The sequence below is a fragment of the Saccoglossus kowalevskii genome, chromosome 15 (genome assembly GCF_978046115.1).
Source record: "Saccoglossus kowalevskii chromosome 15, keSacKowa6.1, whole genome shotgun sequence".
NCBI classification, from domain to species: Eukaryota; Metazoa; Hemichordata; class Enteropneusta; family Harrimaniidae; genus Saccoglossus; species Saccoglossus kowalevskii.
The window spans coordinates 31,932,960-31,956,318 of record NC_140655.1 but is presented as its reverse complement, the minus strand read 5'-3'; the positions used below and the strand labels follow the sequence as shown (position 1 = coordinate 31,956,318).

At 35.4% G+C, this 23,359-nt stretch overlaps 2 protein-coding genes across 5 annotated transcripts in view; one reads left to right on the top strand and one right to left on the bottom strand.

The window, feature by feature from the left end:
- The window catches only part of LOC100377075 (SPRY domain-containing SOCS box protein 1-like), an 11,600-nt gene extending 5,660 nt beyond the window's left edge, over positions 1-5,940 (bottom strand). Inside the window, exons 1-3 of one of the 2 annotated variants that reach the window (XM_085490724.1) lie at positions 5,861-5,940; positions 2,702-2,744; positions 1,698-1,811 (exon numbers count right to left, since the gene is read on the bottom strand). The gene's annotated coding sequence lies outside the window, so the exon portion shown is untranslated. Of the gene's footprint in view, positions 1-1,697; positions 1,869-2,701; positions 2,745-5,860 lie in introns of those variants that run through there. The other variant, XM_002734310.4, reaches the window with a different exon arrangement.
- LOC144344254 (mitochondrial 2-oxoglutarate/malate carrier protein-like) lies at positions 2,181-23,359 on the top strand. Of its 3 annotated transcripts, none has more exons than XM_085490721.1 (11): positions 2,306-2,669; positions 5,518-5,733; positions 8,907-8,968; positions 12,039-12,129; positions 15,182-15,265; positions 16,836-16,879; positions 17,732-17,810; positions 19,197-19,287; positions 20,923-21,013; positions 21,307-21,458; positions 21,839-23,359. In XM_085490721.1, exons 2-11 carry the CDS (start codon positions 5,657-5,659, stop codon positions 21,998-22,000), a joined length of 933 nt encoding a protein of 310 aa, XP_085346847.1. In that variant the 5' UTR covers positions 2,306-2,669; positions 5,518-5,656; the 3' UTR covers positions 22,001-23,359. The 3 variants fall into 3 exon arrangements, with proteins under 3 accessions (XP_085346849.1, XP_085346847.1, XP_085346848.1); XM_085490722.1 differs by having other exon boundaries at positions 2,307-2,669; positions 5,626-5,733; XM_085490723.1 differs by lacking the exon at positions 5,518-5,733 and having other exon boundaries at positions 2,181-2,669.

Here is a 23,359-nt window from a genome sequence, read left to right as displayed (position 1 = left end):
CCAGTGTAATCTGCATAGTTTCATTTGAATCAAACGTACCAGTCGCAATTGGCTTAGATTATGCTGAATTATGTAAAATGAAATATTTACAAATGCCACAGAAAAAAAAATTAATGTACTTAGTGTCACTAATTGTAAACAGGAAGTTGGCAATGGCCTCTGTCAACTAAAGATAAGTAATTTAAATTTTGGTTTACAGAAAAATAATTTATGAAGAAATTGCACATTTCGAAACAAAAGTTCTAAAAATAGGCCATGGAGAAGATGGATGCTAGTACCTTCTATTGTTTAGAATAGAGGATGAGACGCGTGTCACTAGAGGCTTGTTGTTGATAAGGGTAAGGGGGTGGACATTATGTGTAGTCTCTGCTGGTTCCCAATTAATATTAATAGATGGGACCCCATATGGTGTGGAGTAGAGAACAATAGTGAGAACCAAATGAGCCCTACAAAATGCTCAATACGATTAATACTAAATATTTGCATATTAATCAATACGAGATAGACACAATGAAACATCTTTATTCAACATCTCATAATTGTAATTCAAACTTAGTCTTCACAGCAAACACCAATCTTTGTCTTTTTCAAAACAGGCCAAGTTGTAACAATATTTTAAAAAGGCCGATTCTGAAATCTGAATGCATGATTTGCAGCATGCTTTGACAATTATTAAAATACCATGGACACTAACATTTTTGTTTTTGTGTTAACAAAGACAACAAAAATTCAAGGCCTGTTACAATACAAACGAAGCACTGTTAAGTTGATAGATAACTAAAATTAAAACAGCCTTCTCACACCCCTTTATTTGGCTGGTTGTAAATGGTACATTTTATGGAATTTTTAAGTGTTTAATCAAAGGCGCACGATTTAAGCGCGTCACCTTGAAATCAGAATGTCATTTTACATTAACCTTGGTACTGAATGAAATCTATTGAAACAGGGCCAGCATTCAAGGACGCGACACTGAGTAATTATCAGTAGAGACCGTGGTGGCTATTTCACATTGACCAAGCAAATTCGAAAAAACACGCATCAATTTGGTAATAATTTTTCAATTATCCCAAACGTTTCATGTCATGGGAAACACGTAGACATTAGTCATTTAAACCGGCATTCCTTTGCGAATGATTCATAAAGCGACAAGTAAATTGGGTGTGTATTTGACGAAATGATCGCCAACCTGCGAACAGACAAAGGGGTTGTCGGTCAAACCAATGAATGGACGTACATTATAATGTCGCACACAGTTCTTCGCCAAAAGAGTGTTGAATTTCTTTTCTTTGGTTCGACCAGACACACATAACATAACACCACTTTTATCATATAGTTATATAAAATATAGAAAGTGACACCAAGGGATGAAAATCAAATACAGTTTAGAAAGGCCGACAAAGAAAAATGCATCGAAAATTAAGAGAACCGAACAGCTGTTAACGGGTTTGCCAGCATGGAATTCATGTCGGCAAAACTTTGTTGAATGCGGTACAACACAGCACGGATAACTCTCTAACTGATACGAACGAGGGAGATAAATTTGAGACATACTTTTTGATACAAATGAGGAATATAAGCCGAAAAATAATAATGAATTTCACGCCCGGAAGTCTGTGTACGTGAACAAAATCCGTGAAAATGGGACAAAATATAGAACGCACACATTTTCAATATCAAAATGAGAGAAAAATACTTACACAAAGAAAATTGGTCCTATTTTGTTGTAAATAAGCTGAAATTGGACGTGGTCGAAGGTGTGCTGTGTTTATACCCTCCTGTTCCAAAACTGTGGGACTAAGCTGTGGTCACTGCTATAAAACCAACAATAAACTGCGATTATTCAAGGACCGTAGGCTCATAACAAAACCAATATGGCGGAGCAGGTCAAGGCAGGACGTCACGTGACCTGGTTTCAACCAAGTTGTTTCCTGCTAGTTACTTTTTGTTATTAAAGATATGTTCATGCAATGTTTAGCTAACATTTATATGTATACTATAATTTAGACAAAAATACACAATTTTATTGTTGTTTTGACCCTACATTGTAAAAATTAAAGCCATCGATTAAAGTTTGTCTCGACGAACTACACAGATCACCCCCATAAATTAATAGTCGGGTCTTCTGACGTCACTCGCCGAGGACGACGCAATCAAATTGAAGAAGTCCTTTGTTATGTTGGTTTTTAACGCGCCAATGTCGTATATGGTTAAAGATTTACTAAATATAGTCATACACACGTAAACAAGTCTCGGTAAATGTTTTTTTCTTCGAAGCCCATTGCGATTGTACAAAACACATTTTTATTGTTTATGTCAAATAATATTGAAAGAAGACATTCACAATACTGTGAACAACCAGGGTGATGGTTGGAGTATATTATTTGTTGCCAAGATAGAGTGTGTTGCATTTTACATCATTGTTTATCGGTGCTTTGACATAGTAATGTGTATGCTGCGCACGTCACTAGGGGTAAATCACCGTATATCCCCGGTTAGCAGGAAATGACCAGTGATCCCCGGAAATTTTATCCACCTTCGGACAACGGACGTATTATTCAGATTTAGCAGAACAACGAACTTTGGATAGTGGAGTCACCCCGTGTAGGCTTGGAGAAGCATCGCAACGGATCACTAGTAAATAAAATATGAAAATACAGCAAATTTCTTTGGTGAGTATTTATTTATTTATTTATTTGCTTACTTATTTGGCGTTAGCTTATTACGGGGACTCACACACAAGGGAGCTGCAAATAACAATAAAAATCGTGATTATTATTTGAAGCACAGTCCCTCTATGTTTGAAGAAACCATTTATAGTGTTGATATTACGTAATGAACTTTGTGGGCAGTGTTGTAGTTTATTACTTGTTTACCCCTCTTTTGTTTATTCTCATCAATTAGTTTTGTTTACTGAACAAACACACTCATACGGGTAGATAAAAAATAAAAATAAACGCTCGTTTTCTACTCTACTTGCTTTTAAACATGTTTCTATCTCAATTATTGTAGGATATCTATTTTTGGATGTCACGACCGCGTGGTTGTGGATCTATTGTGTTTTTATAGAACATTGGCCTTCACATGCCGGCCTCGTAAACTCGTTGCTAACTGCCTAGTTATAAACAACTTTGAACGTGGCTTGTGTAATTCATCGTGAAGGTTGCGAAGTGATGACCCCATGATGTTCAATATCACGTCCGAGGACAGACAACAAACTTAAATGTGGTCAGTGAACTGCGCATGCCTAGAACGTGACTGCGCAACCTGTGATACCTATTATCCCATGTTAGAATTATCATGGAAGGTACTAACGTTAGTATCTTCCATGGTATTAGTCATAGACGTGAAAATATGACGCTGTTTTGAATATATCTGATATCGACACAGTCACTCGATGAGGATGTTCTTCTATGTACACATCCTCGCTGGGTGACTCTGGATATCAATTATTGGAAAAGTGGTAAGCACACTTATATTTCAGTTATTATGTTCGAAGAGCGGTGGTCGTCGCGCCGCGTTCTGTTCGATGGAACTCATAGCAACGTATAAAACATGTAAAATACATTGTTTATTTACGTGAAATTCGAACACGACCATCGTCCTTTCATGTCTAATTTCAAGCTGTCTGTAAATTATATTACTGTACATATTATTTCTCAGGATAAATAATTAATAAAGCAACATATACATTAACAACATATAACTAGCACCATGTTTTTTATATTCTATAATTTACATCAAATATTATTTTCACTGAGGTGTCGCAACCATTTTTGTTGACAGGCAGTTGCTAAGTGTCCCACTCGACTTTAGTGGGTTGTTAACTCCTCGCGATAACATAACAACGTAACAACATAACAACTCTGCTCGCCCAAACCTAGTACGGACCTAGTATTTCACGTTTAATTCCTAAACATAATTCACCAATTCAGAAAAGGTCTAAATAAAGGGCATATCATATTAGCTCTTCCGAATAATTTAAAATAATTTGTTTTATTATGCGTGGCTGCTTCGATCGTGACAGTGACGGGGTATCAGAATGCAACTAATGGTTTCCGCGTAACCAGCGGATTACTAGTACTCATGGTCTGTATTTCTTTAATAATTTTTCAAACTAAACACCCGACTGACGAAGTCTAGTGCATCAAATGCAGAAGCTTCACCAACCACCGACTGACTCTGGCGGATTCAGTTTATGCAGCGAATCTTTGGCGCATACAGTGGTGGACAATTTGCCAATGAGTATCATACAAACAAGGAAATCTCTTTACTTTACGTGACAGAAACACCCATAACTATCTAACTATGTTCTAACAAGGGGGGGGGGCAATAGGCGTAGCTGGTACAGTTTTAGTACGGGAAATAAAACGGGCTTTTTACAATTTACAAAGAAAAAAAGAAGTTTTTACAGTTTTCAGTGAAAATTAATTTTTGCAGTGAATTGTTGTCATTTAGTCGTTTTACAGTTTAGAAAATGTAATTTCCCTGGATTATTCTTTACGACTTTTTTTATTTGGATGTAAATTCTTGTACGTACCGAGAAAAATGACACATTTTTACAGTGTACAAAAAAAATATTTGATTGATTACGTTGTACGTCTAGCCTGTGATTACAGAATTACGGAATTTATTTTTTCAATTTACCTTGTACGGCGAACAAAAAAATATTGCAATTACGTTGAACAAAATAACCCTGCCCCCTTAACAAATGTCACCGGATGTCGAGGCCTGGATTACGACTACTGAATGACCACAAGTTCCATCAATGTTTGCTATAGGTGACCCCGGGATTAGTCATGACTGTGGGAATGTGTCCACCAACGTCATCAATGAGCGTGGATCACGTGGTTTGGAACTCTGCTGGGAGTCATCCTGGGCCAGGGTACAAATTTGATAAATAAAAACATATTATAGCACTTTTAAATCTTGTATTAAATTTGAACAATATTTAGAAAATACCAAAAACAGGAAATTTAGAAATGCTCTAACCAAATTCAGGATTTCAGCCAATCAGCCAACCATCCAGTCGAAAAAGGTCGACATAGAGGCATCAAAAGAGAAGACAGATTCTGTCATCTGTGTAACTGTAATGAAGTTGGTGATGAAAAACATTACCTTTTCTGATGTAATCATGACAAAATTAGGGAATTAAAAAATACATTATTTACAACAATCTATGTTTACGCGCCTAGTCTACAACTATTAGCTAGAGTGGATTTTTTGTTTCGATTTTTTCAAGTTCTGATCTTTTTATCTGTAGTAGTCTAGCAAAATTTGTTTTTCATGTTTTAGAATTGTTTTAACTTATTTTGTTTGTGTTATTTTGGACTTTACACTAGCTCTGTATTGTGTACGTGCCAAATAAAATATCCTATCCTATCCTCACGGTCACGGGGTTAAATTTAGAAAAATTGAAACAACTGAAATAGGTTCTCTGAAAAAAAGTCATACAATATTAGTAATCGTCTTATACGATTGATCTATATTTTAACACCACTGTTGTTACTGTCTCAACAGATCAACTTTATTGACAAATCATCCTATAAAAATTATTAGACAACTGACATTAATATTACCTAATCACACACCAAATTGCGCCCTCATAGTTTGACTTTGTCTACGTAGTCTGACGAATCGTCTGTACCAACCATACAAGATGGCGACTACGGAGAATCGCAGCCAGCCTCCCTCCATTCCTAACGGCGTAAAGTTCTTGTTTGGAGGAGCAGCAGGGTAAGTCACCTTGTGCATAGACTTGGTCATTATTATGTATCTCAGATAAGAAATTTTAAAGATAAGTGATATACTATTCTTGTTGAAAGATGAAATTAGTTTTGGTGCCGGGAAATGCCGTGCTTACCGGGCGGTCGATCCAAAGAATTTGTCTGGCTCTTTAAACCGATGGTGAACATATTCTTCTTCATTACATATATTTACTAATCTCAGCTAATCCTCGGCGAATCTAAAGTTGTAACTATTTTCGGCTAGAGCCTTTCTGCAGCTCATCGACCAAAAGTTCGTTGAGGTCAATGTTCGCTGTCGTCAAGGCTCATTAATGTGCGTGACGTAGGCGTGACCTAGTTGACATCAAAGCAAATTACAGCTCTTTGCTTTTCAGGTTTATATCGTAAACAAAAAGTGTTTATTCGTTTGACGTAATGAAATTGATAAAAAAGATGAAATCACTTCACAAATATATCAACAAATATAAGAATAATATTAATTAAGTATTTACCCTATATATAAAATTTGTGAAATCCTGTCCCTAACTCCCTTGGCTATTTATTATCACAGTTTTTTGTCACCGGAGTGATTCATATCGCACAGGCATGAATAACATCTAACCGCTTGACTGAATTAATGATATTATTGATAAATCATGATAGATTTCTTTTGATTTTTAGTCTGCTGGGTGTCTATAAACATAGCAACGTTGTTTTTGTGAATATAGAACATACCCTTTTCCAGTAAAGGATTTTGATATGCCAATTGAAACATTTTAACAATTCCTTATTGGAACATCTTCTGTATAAATAGTCCTTGACTCACTAAAATTTGACAATAGTACTAACCCAGAATAGACTTCCTGTTCAGCGCATCTTTAATTGTAGCAATCACCTGACTGTACGTAAAGACACATTTATTTGAACCTTTTATTTGTAATAGAACTGAAGCAAGTAGATGGAAACATCGGTTGCATTACTCCATGCCATTACAAAATGCCAGACAGTACTCTACTGATGTGCCTTTAACTATTTTTCCTTGACCTTTTAGAGGTCATGCATGGTGCAAAGACTTCTTAGTTTAATACAGTTCTATGTATGTTCTATGTACTGTCACTAAAAGTTGTACAAATCTTGACACATATCTGATAAAACAGTTAAACCAGCTTATAATTGTATCTATTACCAAATCTCTGGTGACATTTAATAATTATCCTGTCAACCTCATGTGTTTTTACATTAGTGTGATCAGATAAACGTTAATGTATTTCTTAAAATATTGCACAATACAATTTTTGCATCATCCAAAGAAAATAAATGTAAACATGCCATTGCATGTGACAAATAGATTTGAAAAAAAATGCCAAAATATTTATATTGTCAAAAAGGTATTGATCAGCATGTCCCTGCACTACCTTGATTTAATGCTTTGATATGTGTCAACAATTCATGAGGAACAAGTTGATTTGAAGGCTATATGTCATGTTCGTCATATTTTCATTACCAATATTAGAGCTCATACCATCAGAATAGCAAAAATGAACGGTGACATAGGGTGAAAATCGTATATATGATATGAAATCTAACATTGGGTAATCATTTAAAAAAAAAAATGACCCCAGGGTGATACTAGTTTTCCATTTATACAATGAGAGGTTATCTTCCATAATGCATTGCATATATGTGCAGTAACATACTCAGTTGTGCAAAATTTGATTTCATCTAAAAGTGCCTTAAATAGGTCACTCTTGGTCATACAATGTTCCTTGATTTTATGCTTTCAAAATGTTGTTGATTTGAATATTTGAATTAATTTGAATATCATAAGATGACATACTGTCAGAAATATATCCATTTTGGATTACAGTACATTATGTGAAATTATAATGGCCTCACTGATTCACTTGTTAATGCCACATTAGCATAGAATACAACATGTATATTTAGTTTCACCTTTGCCCTCTCTTCTGTATTATTCACTTAAAGGTAAAATCTCTATGTTCTTGGATGAACTTAGAATAGGAGAACTTTATTTAAAAATGTTCTGTTTCTAAATTGGGTTATTTAATATGGGTTCAGTTGTCCAAAATTAACTTAGGACATTTTGTCAGAAATAATGTTATGGGACATTTCTAATTATTTGCCATATTAGAAAGTAAAACATTAAATTTATAAAAAAAACATGTATCGGAATATCTGATGTTCATTTATCATCTGAATTCAATATTCGATCACAAATGAACATGCATTTTTTGTCTGTTTCTTTTTTCAAAACAATTTTTATAAGACTCGTAGCCAATGGGTGTTATGTCCATCCATTTGGTCCGAAATTAACAAAACTTTGTTGGTGTTCACAAACTATGTTTTTATTTTTTCATAAACATGTTGAAAAGAGTTAAAATATTTTGTGACAAACAAGCTGCCTCTGTGACCATTTCATTGGAATTTGTAGACAGCTAGTACATGGGGTTCAGGTTGCCTATTGTGAAATTTGTCTTCAGGGCAACCTTTTGTTATGACTTGATATTGTAAAGTAAAGAAAGTTGACCCCTAATTTAAATATGATTGAATTTTTAAGTAAGTTGAGCAACTGGAATTATCATTTGACACAATTTAAATTTTACTGGCCCAGCCAGAAATTTTTCGCAAGTGTGCAATAATTGGTTTGAATGCTGAATTTGCTTGACATATTAATTTGGGCATATATCGACTGAATACTATTTAATGAAAATCTGGCAACTGTCTCAGTGTATAATGTGCATTCGAGATGTAAGACGAATTGCATGTGAGAAAAAGTGACTTGAAAAATGGCTAACATTGCATGATTTCTAGCTAATCGTGAGAAATAATGTACACTCACAAATGTTACCTATATTTCATGTTTGAACAGAATTGGGGAGTGGGTTTAATATGGCTGCCAGTTGGCCATTTTAAATCCGAGTAAAAAAAAGTACTTTAAAAACCTGTCTACAGACAGAAATTTGGGGAAATTTTGTGTCAACGTAGGAGATTCTACAAACTTGTTCTCTGAGGAATTAAATTCCCCGACCGGGACAGTCCAAGACAGACAGACAGACAGACAGACAGACAGACAGACAGACAGACAGACAGACAGACAGATAGATAGATAGATAAATGTGTGGGTAATAATGTACATGTAATTTATTTTTCTTTGTTTTGTAGATGTTTCGCTACATGCTTTGTACAGCCTTTAGATTTGGTGAAGAATCGAATGCAACTTAGTGGTGAGTAGTACACAATGCAGATCGCATGGGAAGTGGCAAGGTGTTCAAAGCATTTACTCAACTATATTTTCACTTCATGCTAATATATTGTCAGTTTTTGTTGTTGCATTTAAGACGAGGTAGTTCCCCTATGACGAATGAGTGTAATTGTAATATTCTATTGTATCAGTTGTCATTTCACTGAAATAATTGCTTTCTAAGGCAATTTCTAGTGACATAACTAGTTGGTTTTTTTTTTATTTGAAGATCCCTCCAAATCAGTCCTGTTAGAGGAAACACTGCACATTATTTACATTACAGGCAACTCATTTTCTGGTGGAATAAATCAATGCAACATCTTATTGTTTCGGTGACTGGGTGGGAGTTGATCAACAAATAGTACTCAACACACATCAAAATGTGGTGTCTGTTTGTACTGGTACTGATCTAAGGATACCAAACGTGACCCATATGATGGAGTCGATTGGTACTGCCAAACATCACGGTACTGAACACATCCCATATGGTGGAGTCGATTGGTACTGCCAAACATCACGGTACTGAACACACCCCATATGGTGGAGTCGATTGGTACTGCCATATACCACAGTTCTGAATACATCCCATATGGTGGAGTCGATTGGTACTGCCAAACACCACAGTACTGAACACACACCATATGGTGGAGTCGATTGGTACTGCCAAACACCAGGGTACTGAACACACCCCATATGGTGGAGTTGGTTGGCACTATCGAACTCACAGGCAACCCTAATATGATTTGCATGCGTTTTTAGTTGTGCATGTTTGTGCATGTTATTTTCTCAGAAATTCTGCAGCAGATATCAATGAAACTTTTTAAAAATAATAACTGCTCTGGACTGCAATGTATGTTATTTTCAAGATTATCTCTCTAAGTCACCTTCAAAAACCCATTCAGAAACAACTCATCATGCGCAATTCAGTATTGCTACAGTTCAATTTGTGGTTTAGAGGCGGACTATTTGATAAATGGGGGGAGGGGGGGGGGCACTTGTTTTCTGTCTTAATTTTTTTTAAACCAGTGATGACCATTCAGTAACTGTTTTTATTTAAAGCAGACCCTTGCAATTTTTGTTTTTTCTGTATGGGCATGTACATTTTTCTGATTGATTTATTTGTTGTTTCACTCTGTTCATGTTTGAATTATCACTGTAGCACACTTTGACATCAAAGCACAGCAAAGAATGGGAACCCATACATACACTGGCCAGGGGGACCTTTTGACGTTGTAGGCCAAAGCTGTTAAAATATATAGAAAACATGAGTTGCTAGTACATCAAGAAAAGAAATTTTTTATAAAAGCAGTTACAATTTACAAATTTACATTGCAGCTTGTCTACTACCTATTCATAACGGGATGATACAATATTTGACAACCATGTTTACTAAAAAACACACATCACAAGAGTCTGAAATATCTAACTTGGCAGTTTGTAGGCTCTGATTGCGGAAAACAAAATATTCCGTAAAAGTCAAAATCAGGTCAACAGTTCAGGGTTGAGTACGTATATTTAACAGAATTTACACTGAACTTTGTTTTAGCTTTTCAAAATTTACCCAGTTTGAATGTGTAAAATGGAACCAACATCATAGGCACTCATATTAGCTCTTCAAAGTTCGAAAACAGGACGTATATTTCAGTCTCCGTTCGTTCATATTTCAAAACCCTCTGGACTAGAAGTTCATTCATTGCACTTTGTTTGTTGAAAATGTGGTATCCTGGACATTGTCAGTTTACATTCAAATTCAGTACATACATTATTAATGACAGAATACATGTCTATGACAATTTGTTTTACAATTTGATCGAAGATGGCTGACTGGTGGCCATCTTGCTTTTTCATCATACTACTATAAAGGTTGTAGTAAATGTTCATACAATGTTTGTTAGTCACTTGGTACACATTCATGTTTGACTTCATGCTCATTAAATTGTAAAGTGCCTTAATTTCCTGCCATTAAAAATATTGTTAGAAAGATTGTTGGGTAGTGCCATACACACACATACAGTACTGGAGACATGCACTTCACTTGAGTTTGAATACAAAAATTGCATATAGGAAAGAAATAGCAAATATAAATAGAAAGTTTGTGACCATATATATATTAGATTTGTCTATTATCCCCTCTCAATTACTGGCAATACACTACAAATTTATTCAGAAACAATTAACGTTTAAATAAGGGAACTACGACATTCATGTCTTGTCGTGCATGTTTTTTTTTCAAAAATAGTTTTTAAGAATAGCCAAACACTTGTATAAGAATAAAAGTATTGGTGGTGTTTAGTAGATATCTATTTTACCCATACTGTAGTCAAAAAGTAGGTATCTATTTTACCCATAGTGCAGTCTAGAAGTAGGTATCTATTTTATCTATTTTTACTCTAGAAATAGTAGGTACTGTATCTATTTACCCCCCCCCCCCCCAGTCGCACATCATGAATCTGGGAACACATCATGCATCTGGGAATGCATCATCCATCTGGGAACGCATCATCCATCTGGGAATGCATCTGGGAACACATCATGCATCTAGGCACACATCATGCATCTGGGAACGCATCATGCATCTGGGAACACATCATGCATCTGGGAACACAACGTGCATCTGGGAACACAACGTGCATCTGGGAACGCAACGTGCATCTGGGAACGCAACGTGCATCTGGGAACGCATCATGCATCTGGGAACGCATCATGCATCTGGGAACGCATCATGCATCTGGGAACACATCATGCATCTGGGAACGCATCATGCATCTGGGAACGCATCATGCATCTGGGAACGCATCATGCATCTAGGAACACATCATGCATCTGGGAACACATCATGCATCTGGGAACACATCATGCATCTGGGAACACATCATGTATCTGGTGCACAAGTCTTTAGAGTGGAACAGGCCTAACCCATACAAAAACATTTTGAATCTCTAGATGTTATTAACTTTTTGTATACTATGTATGCCTTCATTGATGACTTCATTGAATTGTTCAGTCAAAGCATAACTTACTTTCTTACACTAAATTATCTTATTGCTAACTAGGTGAAGGTGGCGGTTCTCGTCAGTATAAAACAAGTCTCCATGCTTTACGATCTATTATAAAGAGTGAAGGCGTATTGGCGGTGTACAATGGGTAAGTTGAGTGGATAATCTACCTGGTTAGCTAAGCCTACTCACTGTGTACAATGGGTAAGTTGAGTTGATAATCTACCTGGTTAGCTAAGCCTACTCACTTTGTAGAATGGGTAAGTTGAGTTGATAATCTACCTGGTTATCTAAGCCTACTCACTGTGTACAATGGGTAAGTTGAGTTGATAATCTACCTGGTTAGCTAAGCCTACTCACTGTGTACAATGGGTAAGTTGAGTTGATAATCTACCTGGTTATCTAAGCCTACTCACTGTGTAGAATGGGTAAATTGAGTTGATAATCTACCTGGTTAGCTAAGCCTACTCACTTTGTAGAATGGGTAAGTTGAGTTGATAATCTACCTGGTTAGCTAAGCCTACTCACTTTGTACAATGGGTAAGTTGAGTTGATAATCTACCAGGTTAGCTAAGCCTACTCACTTTGTAGAATGGGTAAGTTGAGTTGATAATCTACCTGGTTAGCTAAGCCTACTCACTTTGTACAGTGGGTAAGTTGAGTTGATAATCTCCCTGGTTAGCTAAGCCTACTCACTGTGTACAATGGGTAAGTTGAGTTGATAATCTACCTGGTTATCTAAGCCTACTCATTTTGTACAATGGGTAAGTTGAGTTGATAATCTACCTGGTTAGCTAAGCCTACTCACTGTGTACATTGGGTAAGTTGAGTTGATAATCTACCTGGTTATCTAAGCCTACTCATTTTGTACAATGGGTAAGTTGAGTTGATAATCTACCTGGTTAGCTAAGCCTACTCACTGTGTACAATGGGTAAGTTGAGTTGATAATCTACCTGGTTATCTAAGCCTACTCACTGTGTACAATGGGTAAGTTGAGTTGATAATCTACCTGGTTATCTAAGCCTACTCACTGTGTACAATGGGTAAGTTGAGTGGATAATCTGTCTGGTTAGCTAAGCCTACTCACTTTGTACAATGGGTAAGTTGAGTTGATAATTACCTGGTTAGCTAAGCCTATTCACTGTGTACAATGGGTAAGTTGAGTTGATAATCTACCTGGTTAGCTAAGCCTACTCACTTTGTACAATGGGTAAGTTGAGTTGATAATCTACCTGGTTAGCTAAGCCTACTCACTTTTTACAATGGGTAAGTTGAGTTGATAATCTACCTGGTTAGCTAAGCCTACTCACTTTGTACAATGGGTAAGTTGAGTTGATAATCTACCTGGTTAGCTAAGCCTACTCACTTTGTACAATGGGTAAGTTGAGTTGATAATCTACCTGGTTAGCTAAGCCTACTCACTTTGTACAGTGGGTAAGTTGAGAGGATAATCTACCTGGTTAGCTAAGCCTACTCACTGTGTACAATGGGTAAGTTGAGTTGATAATCTACCTGGTTAGCTAAGCCTACTCACTGTGTACAATGGGTAAGTTGAGTTGATAATCTACCTGGTTAGCTAAGCCTACTCACTTTGTACAGTGGGTAAGTTGAGTTGATAATCTACCTGGTTATCTAAGCCTACTCATTTTGTACAATGGGTAAGTTGAGTTGATAATCTACCTGGTTAGCTAAGCCTACTCACTGTGTACATTGGGTAAGTTGAGTTGATAAATCTACCTGGTTATCTAAGCCTACTCATTTTGTACAATGGGTAAGTTGAGTTGATAATCTACCTGGTTAGCTAAGCCTACTCACTGTGTACAATGGGTAAGTTGAGTTGATAATCTATCTGGTTAGCTAAGCCTACTCACTTTGTACAATGGTTAAGTTGAGTTAATAATCTACCTGAATAGCTAAGCCTACTCACTGTGTACAATGGGTAAGTTGAGTTGATAATCTACCTGGTTATCTAAGCCTACTCACTGTGTACAATGGGTAAGTTGAGTTGATAATCTAGCTGGTTATCTAAGCCTACTCACTGTGTACAATGGGTAAGTTGAGTGGATAATCTACCTGGTTAGCTAAGCCTACTCACTTTGTACAATGGGTAAGTTGAGTTGATAATTACCTGGTTAGCTAAGCCTATTCACTGTGTACAATGGGTAAGTTGAGTTGATAATCTACCTGGTTAGCTAAGCCTACTCACTTTGTACAATGGGTAAGTTGAGTTGATAATCTACCTGGTTAGCTAAGCCTACTCACTTTGTACAATGGGTAAGTTGAGTTGATAATCTACCTGGTTAGCTAAGCCTACTCACTTTGTACAGTGGGTAAGTTGAGTTGATAATCTACCTGGTTAGCTAAGCCTACTCACTTTGTACAATGGGTAAGTTGAGTTGATAATCTACCTGGTTAGCTAAGCCTACTCACTTTGTACAGTGGGTAAGTTGAGAGGATAATCTACCTGGGTAGCTAAGCCTACTCACTGTGTACAATGGGTAAGTTGAGTTGATAATCTACCTGGTTAGCTAAGCCTACTCACTTTGTACAGTGGGTAAGTTGAGTTGATAATCTACCTGGTTAGCTAAGCCTACTCATTTTGTACAATGGGTAAGTTGAGTTGATAATCTACCTGGTTAGCTAAGCCTACTCACTTTGTACAATGGGTAAGTTGAGTTGATAATCTACCTGGTTAGCTAAGCCTACTCACTTTGTACAGTGGGTAAGTTGAGAGGATAATCTACCTGGTTAGCTAAGCCTACTCACTGTGTACAATGGGTAAGTTGAGTTGATAATCTACCTGGTTAGCTAAACCTACTCACTGTGTACAATGGGTAAGTTGAGTTGATAATCTACCTGGTTAGCTAAGCCTACTCACTGTGTACAATGGGTAAGTTGAGTTGATAATCTACCTGGTTAGCTAAGCCTACTCACTGTGTACAATGGGTAAGTTGAGTTGATAATCTACCTGGTTAGCTAAACCTACTCACTGTGTACAATGGGTAAGTTGAGTTGATAATCTACCTGGTTAGCTAAGCCTACTCACTGTGTACAATGGGTAAGTACATGTAGATAATCTACCTGGTTAGCTAAGCCTACTCACTGTGTACAATAAGTAAGTACATGTAGATAATCTACTTGGGTCAATTGAGTTGAATTATACATGTATAATAATAACTAATTGTTGTGATGTGTCTAGTTTATCTGCAGGGTTGTTACGACAAGCAACCTACACCACCACCCGACTGGGAGTCTATACGATGCTGTTTGACATGTGTATACGGTGAGTGATTTGTATTAGACCACTTTCTTGGTATCCTGTGTGTATACAATGAGTTATTGTGTATTATATTATGCCAGTATATTGATGGTGTTAATCCATCGATTTGATTGGTCCAAACACAAAATTTGCATATGCAATTAATGGTATATTGGCTGATAATGCACAGCTAAACAAAAAAGCACCGGAACATGAATTGACTACAGGTTTAATGCGGAAATACATAAAACCGGTAGTATTTGATTTTTAGGGAAATATAGTGGTTGGAATTTGGAAAAAATACTGGATTAAAAACACCTGAATAATTATATAACCATAATATTGCTTTTTGTTAATGGTGGGATCCAAATTGTGAGCATCTGTCGTTTGCTACACAAACCTAAACCACTGTCCCTCAAAACCATGAGGGATGATGCCTAAACGATTGTCAAAACGCTGTGTTCTCCGCATTGTGACTTAAGAATGGATTGCAAACCTCCAACAAAGAAAACAAGATCTTTAAGTTTAACTGGTGACCAACAAGATGAGATTGAGGGATTGAAGCACAAAAGAAAATGCAAAAAACTATGAGTCACAGGCAAAAATGTTTGCCACCAATAACAACCGGTGTCCCGTAGCGGCGTTCGAATTTTAGCTGACAAAATTGCAGTGAAATTGCACCCAGGTAGTTGCCATCTGTTTCAAAGAACACAGGACAACGCAGAATTCAACGATGATATGTGGTACATTGTATTGTACATTGAATGCTTTGATATTTGGTGTATATATACCTTGGGTAGACCTCTCTCAGATTTGTTCATTTCATGATGATATCTTTAATTCTCTAATTTTGATGAATATTTTTGTCATTTTTGGTAAAAAGTGATATTTTCGACTTCTTGCTAAAAACCACAAGTCCAATTGCTTTGATATTACATATATACCAGTAGGTACTACATGTGGACCTCTCTCAGATTTGTTCTTTTCGTGATGATATATTTAATTCTCTAATTTTGCTGAATGTTTTTGTCATTTTTGGTAAAAAGTGATATTTTTAACTTCTTGTTAAAAACCACAAGTTCAATTGCTTTGATATTATACATATACATGTAGGTACTACATGTGGACCTCTCTCAGATTTGTTCATTTCGTGGTGATATCTTCAATTATCTAATTTTGATGAATATTTTTGTTATTTTTTCTGAAAAGTGATATTTTTAAATTCTTGTTGAAAACAGCAAATCTGATTGCTTTGATACTATACATATTGTTCATTTTCGAATGATATCTTCAGTTCTTTAATTGCAATGTGCATTGCTTACAGTGGAGCTATCTCAGCCGACAGCCTGCTTGTTTTACTAGTTTTATCGAATTGTCAATATACTGGTATAGTATAATAGCAATACCAGTAACCCCCCTCCCCCCCCTTCCCCGGCAAAGTTGGGTATACCACTTGATATTGCACTCCATATATGCACTCGCCTGCGGCTCGGAAAGTAGTGTATTGTTTATCAGTGAACATGTGGTGTATTACCCTAAATGGAATGTATTGCATTGTTTCAAAACAAATATTTTTTTTCCATTCAATTCTCAGGGATGATGGAACACCACCAAATTTTGCTACAAAGGCTGGTTTAGGTAAGTGCTTGACATTTTTCTTGTAAATGTTTAGTCTGATGTAGTTCACAACCCGGTTATGTGTTTTGGGTGTGTGTCTGTCTCTCTTTCTGTCTGCATGCCTGTCTCTCTCCTTGTCTGCATGCCTATTCTGATTTCGTAAAAACTTGGTATTTTGATCACACCTGGTGCACATCACTTTTGTTTTGCGCTTTGATTCAAAATAGCTGACTGTCAGCTGTGTTGATTTTAACCATTTCTCTGATGTACCTAAAACTATTTTGTTCAAGTAAGGACAAAGACAAGTCATAAAAGTATTTATATGTACATCAGCAATTTCTCTAGTATGCCAGGTTCGGTTTTATCTTTACTCATGCTGGGTTATTGATGCATGTCATTTTGTTTTCATGATTTGATTCAAAATGAATACATCTTACCCATTACTCAGGAAGATAAATTTTCACTGTTGTTTGATTATGAAGCAAGCTATAATGGTGTGGATATTCCCTATGATCAGAATCAATAGCATTCACAACCAATGAATTGGGCAAGTTTCCAGTGATATAATAATACAATCAAATTTTATTTAGTTATTTATGATAGCCATGGACATGTATTTATTTTTAAAAGATGGGAACTTAAAACTGGTTGATTTTGTGTTTGTTTATTTATGTACATACTAGATCTAGCTGGTAAAGAACATAAATTCTGTCATTTTGTTCTCTTGGTACTGTTCTATTAGTAGTGCATGCACACACGAAAATGATGTGTTTCTATTCCCAAAATTTTATTTTAATGATACAATAAATGTGAGTTTATTTGTGCTTCTATTGAAAGAAATAATGACATTATTTCTCAATTTATAACATTTAGGTATAACTGCTGGTGGTATCGCTGCAATGGTTGGAACACCCGCTGAAATATCACTAATCAGAATGTGTGCAGATGGCAGGTAAATATATTATTCACTTGCTTACCTGATAAATCTTTTTCTAAATTAAATAAATTGAATTGTAGTTTCATTGAATAAAAATGAAATAATTCCTCAATCATTTATTTATTGTATGTTAGATATAGTCTAATTGTTTTTTCAATAGAATTTTGTATCTGGACGTCTGTCTTGAATCGTATTTCAGAACCCTCTGGACCGAACCTGTTTATTCTGCAATTGCCTATAATTTCATGTTGGCACATACAAAAGTTTAGTGATTCAATCCAAAATGACCGACTGCTGGACATTTTGGTTTTTGAAAATGTGGAATTTTGAACATGCTTTATCAGTTTTTGCTCAAATTTGGAACATACATTATACACATGTACATGTCTATGACGATTCGTTTCGCAATTTAATCAATGATGTCCGACTGGCAGCCATCTTGTTTTATGTGAATGATGTATCATGGACACGTCATTTGTGAACACTTTTGTCATTTTCATTCAGATTTGTTCTATACATTTTATATTTTATTTTTGACCTTATTACTTATGTCAACCATTTTCAATCATATTTGGCGCATACATCAAACATGCTTGAATACTAGTATATATTAGTTTGTTTCATAATAAGAGCAAAGAAGGCAGACTGACAACCATATATTTTTTTTGTGGGATCTTGGACATGCTTTGTCAGTTTTCATTCAAATTTGGTATGTATATTATACGTGTTGAGATACATGTCAATGGTGATTCATTTTGTGACTGGATCCAAAATGGTCAACTGGCAGCCATCTTGTTTTTTCTTTCTTCAAGTTATACATGACATTTAGTTCCATAATCAGATCCAAGATGGTCGGCTGGCAACCATTTCCCTTTATTAGCCATATTTTATTTGTAGGAATATCTTACAAAGGTTGTATTAAATTTTCATAGTAAAAAAATCCAAAATAATAAAAATAAACAAAATGTACATAGATCATTTAGGATGAGTGAGTCTAGTTGCAAATGAATGCATGAATGGCACGATTTCCTTATGTGATGTGTAATAGCTTGTACAACAGATTATGTCCATGAGTGTGAGTAAACTTAAACTGACAACTCCGTATTGTATATCTCAAACATACATAGTATATGTTAGTCACTTAGTACATGTTTACGTACAATTTATGCTTTGTTCTTATTAAATTATAAAGTGCCTAAATATACAGCCATGAAAACATTGCAACTTGCTTACGATACTCAGACATAAATTGTAAAGTGCCTAAATATACAGCCATGAAAACATTGCAACTTGCTTACGATACTCAGACATAAATTGTAAAGTGCCTAAATATACAGCCATGAAAACATTGCAACTTGCTTACGATACTCAGACATAAATATTTGTTTTTATCTTTACTAGACTTCCAGTTGATCAAAGGCGAGGTTATAAAAATGTATTTGATGCACTTTATAGAATTGTCCGAGAAGAAGGTATTCTGACATGCTGGAGAGTAAGTTACTGTCTTTTTATTTGTTTTTATTTGTCACCGTAGTGAATCAGTTTGTCTGATTGAGACAATCAATGTGTCATTATGACATTTCAGAGTGTAACCATAGCCATATATTACATGTGATATATATGAAATCTCAAAAAAAACACTCTGATTCAGGTGGATTTGAATTTCACCAAAGAACATGGGCTTCTCACTGAGAAAATTGTTGTAGAAATAAGGCATACGGTAGAATAAACACTACCTGGTGGGGTGTATGTCATCAAAATCAATATTTAATATTGGTACAAAGAGGAGAACTAATGTTTTATGTTCTGATCCAATATGACGTATTATCATTGGCATTCATTGGTCTTGTTTTCCAGATATACACTGGTCTATTCAAACAAATTTAATACATGTTTATCTTGTCTGTATCATCGTAGATGTAAGGCAAGGTGCCCAATTTAGTGCACAGATTACTCAGCTCTAAACATCTGATGTTCTTAGGGGTGGGTGCTTTCCCCACTGGAAAAAGTGTGCAAATGACAATATTAGTTGACAATGTGACAGCTTAAGTGGAATTATATTACAATATTAATTACGACCATCAAAATTTACATTTCGTTTTCTTGCTCGATTTGATCTGCATTTGACCTGATATGAACCAATCAGAATGCTGTGTTGTAACAACAGGAGATACGTGTCCTTAGCCAAACATGACCCCCCCCCCAAAAAAAAAATGCCCCCAAAATGGGGGGGGGGGGTGCTTAGCTGAACATGGGCTCCATTAAAGTCAAATGAGTATGGAAAGGAGGGGAAAATATCTGTTTTCTTGACACATGGAGCTGGGAACAGCCACTGTAGACCGCAGAAGCAGTTGTTAAATTTGGTGACCAGTTTAGAATGATTACAAGCGTATACAATATTCAAATAATCACAATAGACAGAGTGAGGGTCAAGACCGAATATACTAGTATGTGATTCCGGAGTTTCATACTAAATGTTTTCTAATAATAATTTCACTTTCAAATAATATTCATGAGATATGTCTTCGTCATAACCTCGTTAAATTTCATTAGCATATTGCGTTTGCAGTACGCATGCTTTGGCTCTTTTTTTCCGTATTCCACAATGTACGAGTCATCACAGTGAGTTCAATTTCCATGCAATGCAACATTCAGCATTGTCAGTGGGGTTTCACCACATTAATGGTGCTGAATGTTGTTTTCGTATTCAAAGTCCACACATAAATAACGCTACCAGATATATAAAACAACTTATTTTGCTGTACTATTATCTTTTAGAAACTTTTATACATTCATGTTATTCTATAAGGGACATGGAGATTAAAACAGTACATTTTTCTATATAATTATATTTACTTTTTTTATTTAGTCTGTATTTTCCGTGCAAAATTCTAATAGTTAATGTTATTGCATCATTTCAGTATTTATATACATTTGTTATTTATTGTAAAATACTTTATTTTTGCTGCGATGATTCAGTGAAAATAAAATCTAGTGAATATACTGCTTTTCCTATAAGTTATATTCAACTTAATCTAGGTTCTCAATGGACAAGGTTATAATAGTTATGATATATTATTAAGTATTTGTGGAGTAACGTGTCATTGATGATTTGTTTCTAATCCAGGGTGTTACACCAACTGTGACTCGAGCTATGGTTGTGAATGCCGCTCAGCTAGCTTCCTACTCACAGGCTAAGCAAATGTTGTTATCAACAGGTACGTAAAGTATCGGTACATAAAACCAATTCCCATTTGATAATTTATTGACTATTATGACGATGAAATTTTAAAAGTTGCTACGACTTAGCTGTATCGACCAAATAAAAAGTCTTGAAATTCCTCTTGCATATTTTAGTAATGGCGCCCTCTACCACCAGTTATAGTAATATTTTTCTTCAATATTGAGGGCGCTGTATAAATCCCAATAGTGAAGTTCTCCATCAAAACACCAAAAACTTATTCATCCTGTAGATTTGCTACTATATTTTACAGTGCATTTTTTTTTTCAGCGTACTTCAATGATAATATTTTATGTCATTTTGTGGCAAGTATGATCAGTGGTCTGATCACCACTGCAGCGTCCATGCCGGTTGACATTGCCAAAACTAGAATCCAAAATATGAGAATAATTGATGGTAAACCAGAGTACAAAGGATCTTTGGTGAGTACAATGATATGATATATGTATATGCAGTTATTTTCATCACCATGACATGATATGGTATCAATAAATCAGTTGCATTCATTCCAAAAATATTTTCTCGTTGCCAGATTGCAGTTCATTGAGGTGATACTGTAAAATCTGTATTAGAAGCTGCGACTTCTATTAAAATGGTACAATGCAACAGATGTGATGCGGCTTCTATTATTACAGCATCTACAAATAAGAGAAATTATGAATTTTTGGTTCTCGGTTATTCAAAAAGATTTGTTGCGACTTCTATTAGGGATGCGGCTTCTAATACAGATTATACAGTTATATCCAAGGGATTGTTGCTATTATACCAGTAATAACAAAGTTTTATTTACTCTCATTTTTAGGACGTATTATTCAAAGTTGTAAGAAAAGAAGGATTTTTCAGTCTCTGGAAGGGATTTACACCGTACTATTTCCGACTCGGTCCACACACTGTACTCACATTCATATTCTTGGAACAAATGAACGCATTCTACAGGAGACAGTTTATGGGATGGAAAGAATAAAAAGAAATATCGTCATGGCAATTAGACTACCAGTGTTCAGAATATGTTGCCATGGTCACACTAAATAAACAACACAGCTTTTGTTTGATATCAGTGATTGTTACCGTAGTGATATTCATTGTTATTCCTAGATGCTATGGTGATGTTTTTGTATGACCTTTTCTCAGGCGTACCATTGCATATATTTTTATATGTACATGTTCATTATTCCTGAAGTTACACTCTAATTTTTCTCTACCAGTAGCAACTTTTCTCATCCCTTAGCAATTGTTGATTTGGAATGAATGGTTCATCAAAGATAAATAACATTGTGATGCAAGATGCACATAGATTTGACCAAAAAAACTGAGTCAATATAGAATGGAATACAAGGTGTAACTAAAATAATGTTCAACTGGAATTCAACTGAACTTATCTGATGTATTTGTATCAATATTTTATATTATAAACACAAATCATTGTGACACTGAAGAATGAAAACTTCTTGATTTTTCCATCGCTGGGGATAAATGGAACGTAAAACTTTTTACTTTTTGTTGGTGTCATTTTTTAGTTCAGCTGATTCAAATACTTGTCAAATGTGTGCAGGTGATAAGGTGAATGTGTCCATGTCTGACCTCTAAAGGTCACAACCTGGCATAGTTAATTTTGTACATCCAACTGAAAGTACCAGGATGTGTGACAGTTTGGAGGTGCATGCTTAAGGACATGTGCACACTACATTTTCAATAAATCATGACTTTAACATTAATACCTACCATTTTATAATTTGAACAGTTTGAATACAATTTATGTGACTTGCACATGATGTGGGTGTGTTTTGAAATAATGTAAACAACACACGTGATCTATGATCTAATATATTGTCTAGAGAATTCTCTGTCATGCTCTTCTTATATTCAATGCTCAAAAGTTTATCTGAAATAGACATCAATCAGGAGATCAAGAATTTGGATTGTTTTGATTTGTAGCATTTACAATACCAACCCACTCTTGCCCTAATTTCTAATTAAAACAGTAGGCAATGATGCGATGTGTAATCTTAGAGTGATAAAGGTAGAATGGTTTTTGAATTTGTAGACTGTTTCAGTGGGTCTTATTAAAAATAAGTTTACTATTTGCACTTAGGTGTGTGTGCATAATCTCCCATGCCACATTTCCTAATTTTTGTTGTAAGTTAAATTCTATTGTACTATTGTTTAGGATTATTGAAGAGTGTGCACATACCGGTACTGAGGACCATAGAATGAAAAGTACTATATTGGGTTTTGTGTGAGAAATTATCAATTTTAGGAATTCAGAGCAATAATGATGTAATGTTGATGTACGCGCTTGAAAATTAAATTGTTAATTTAAAAA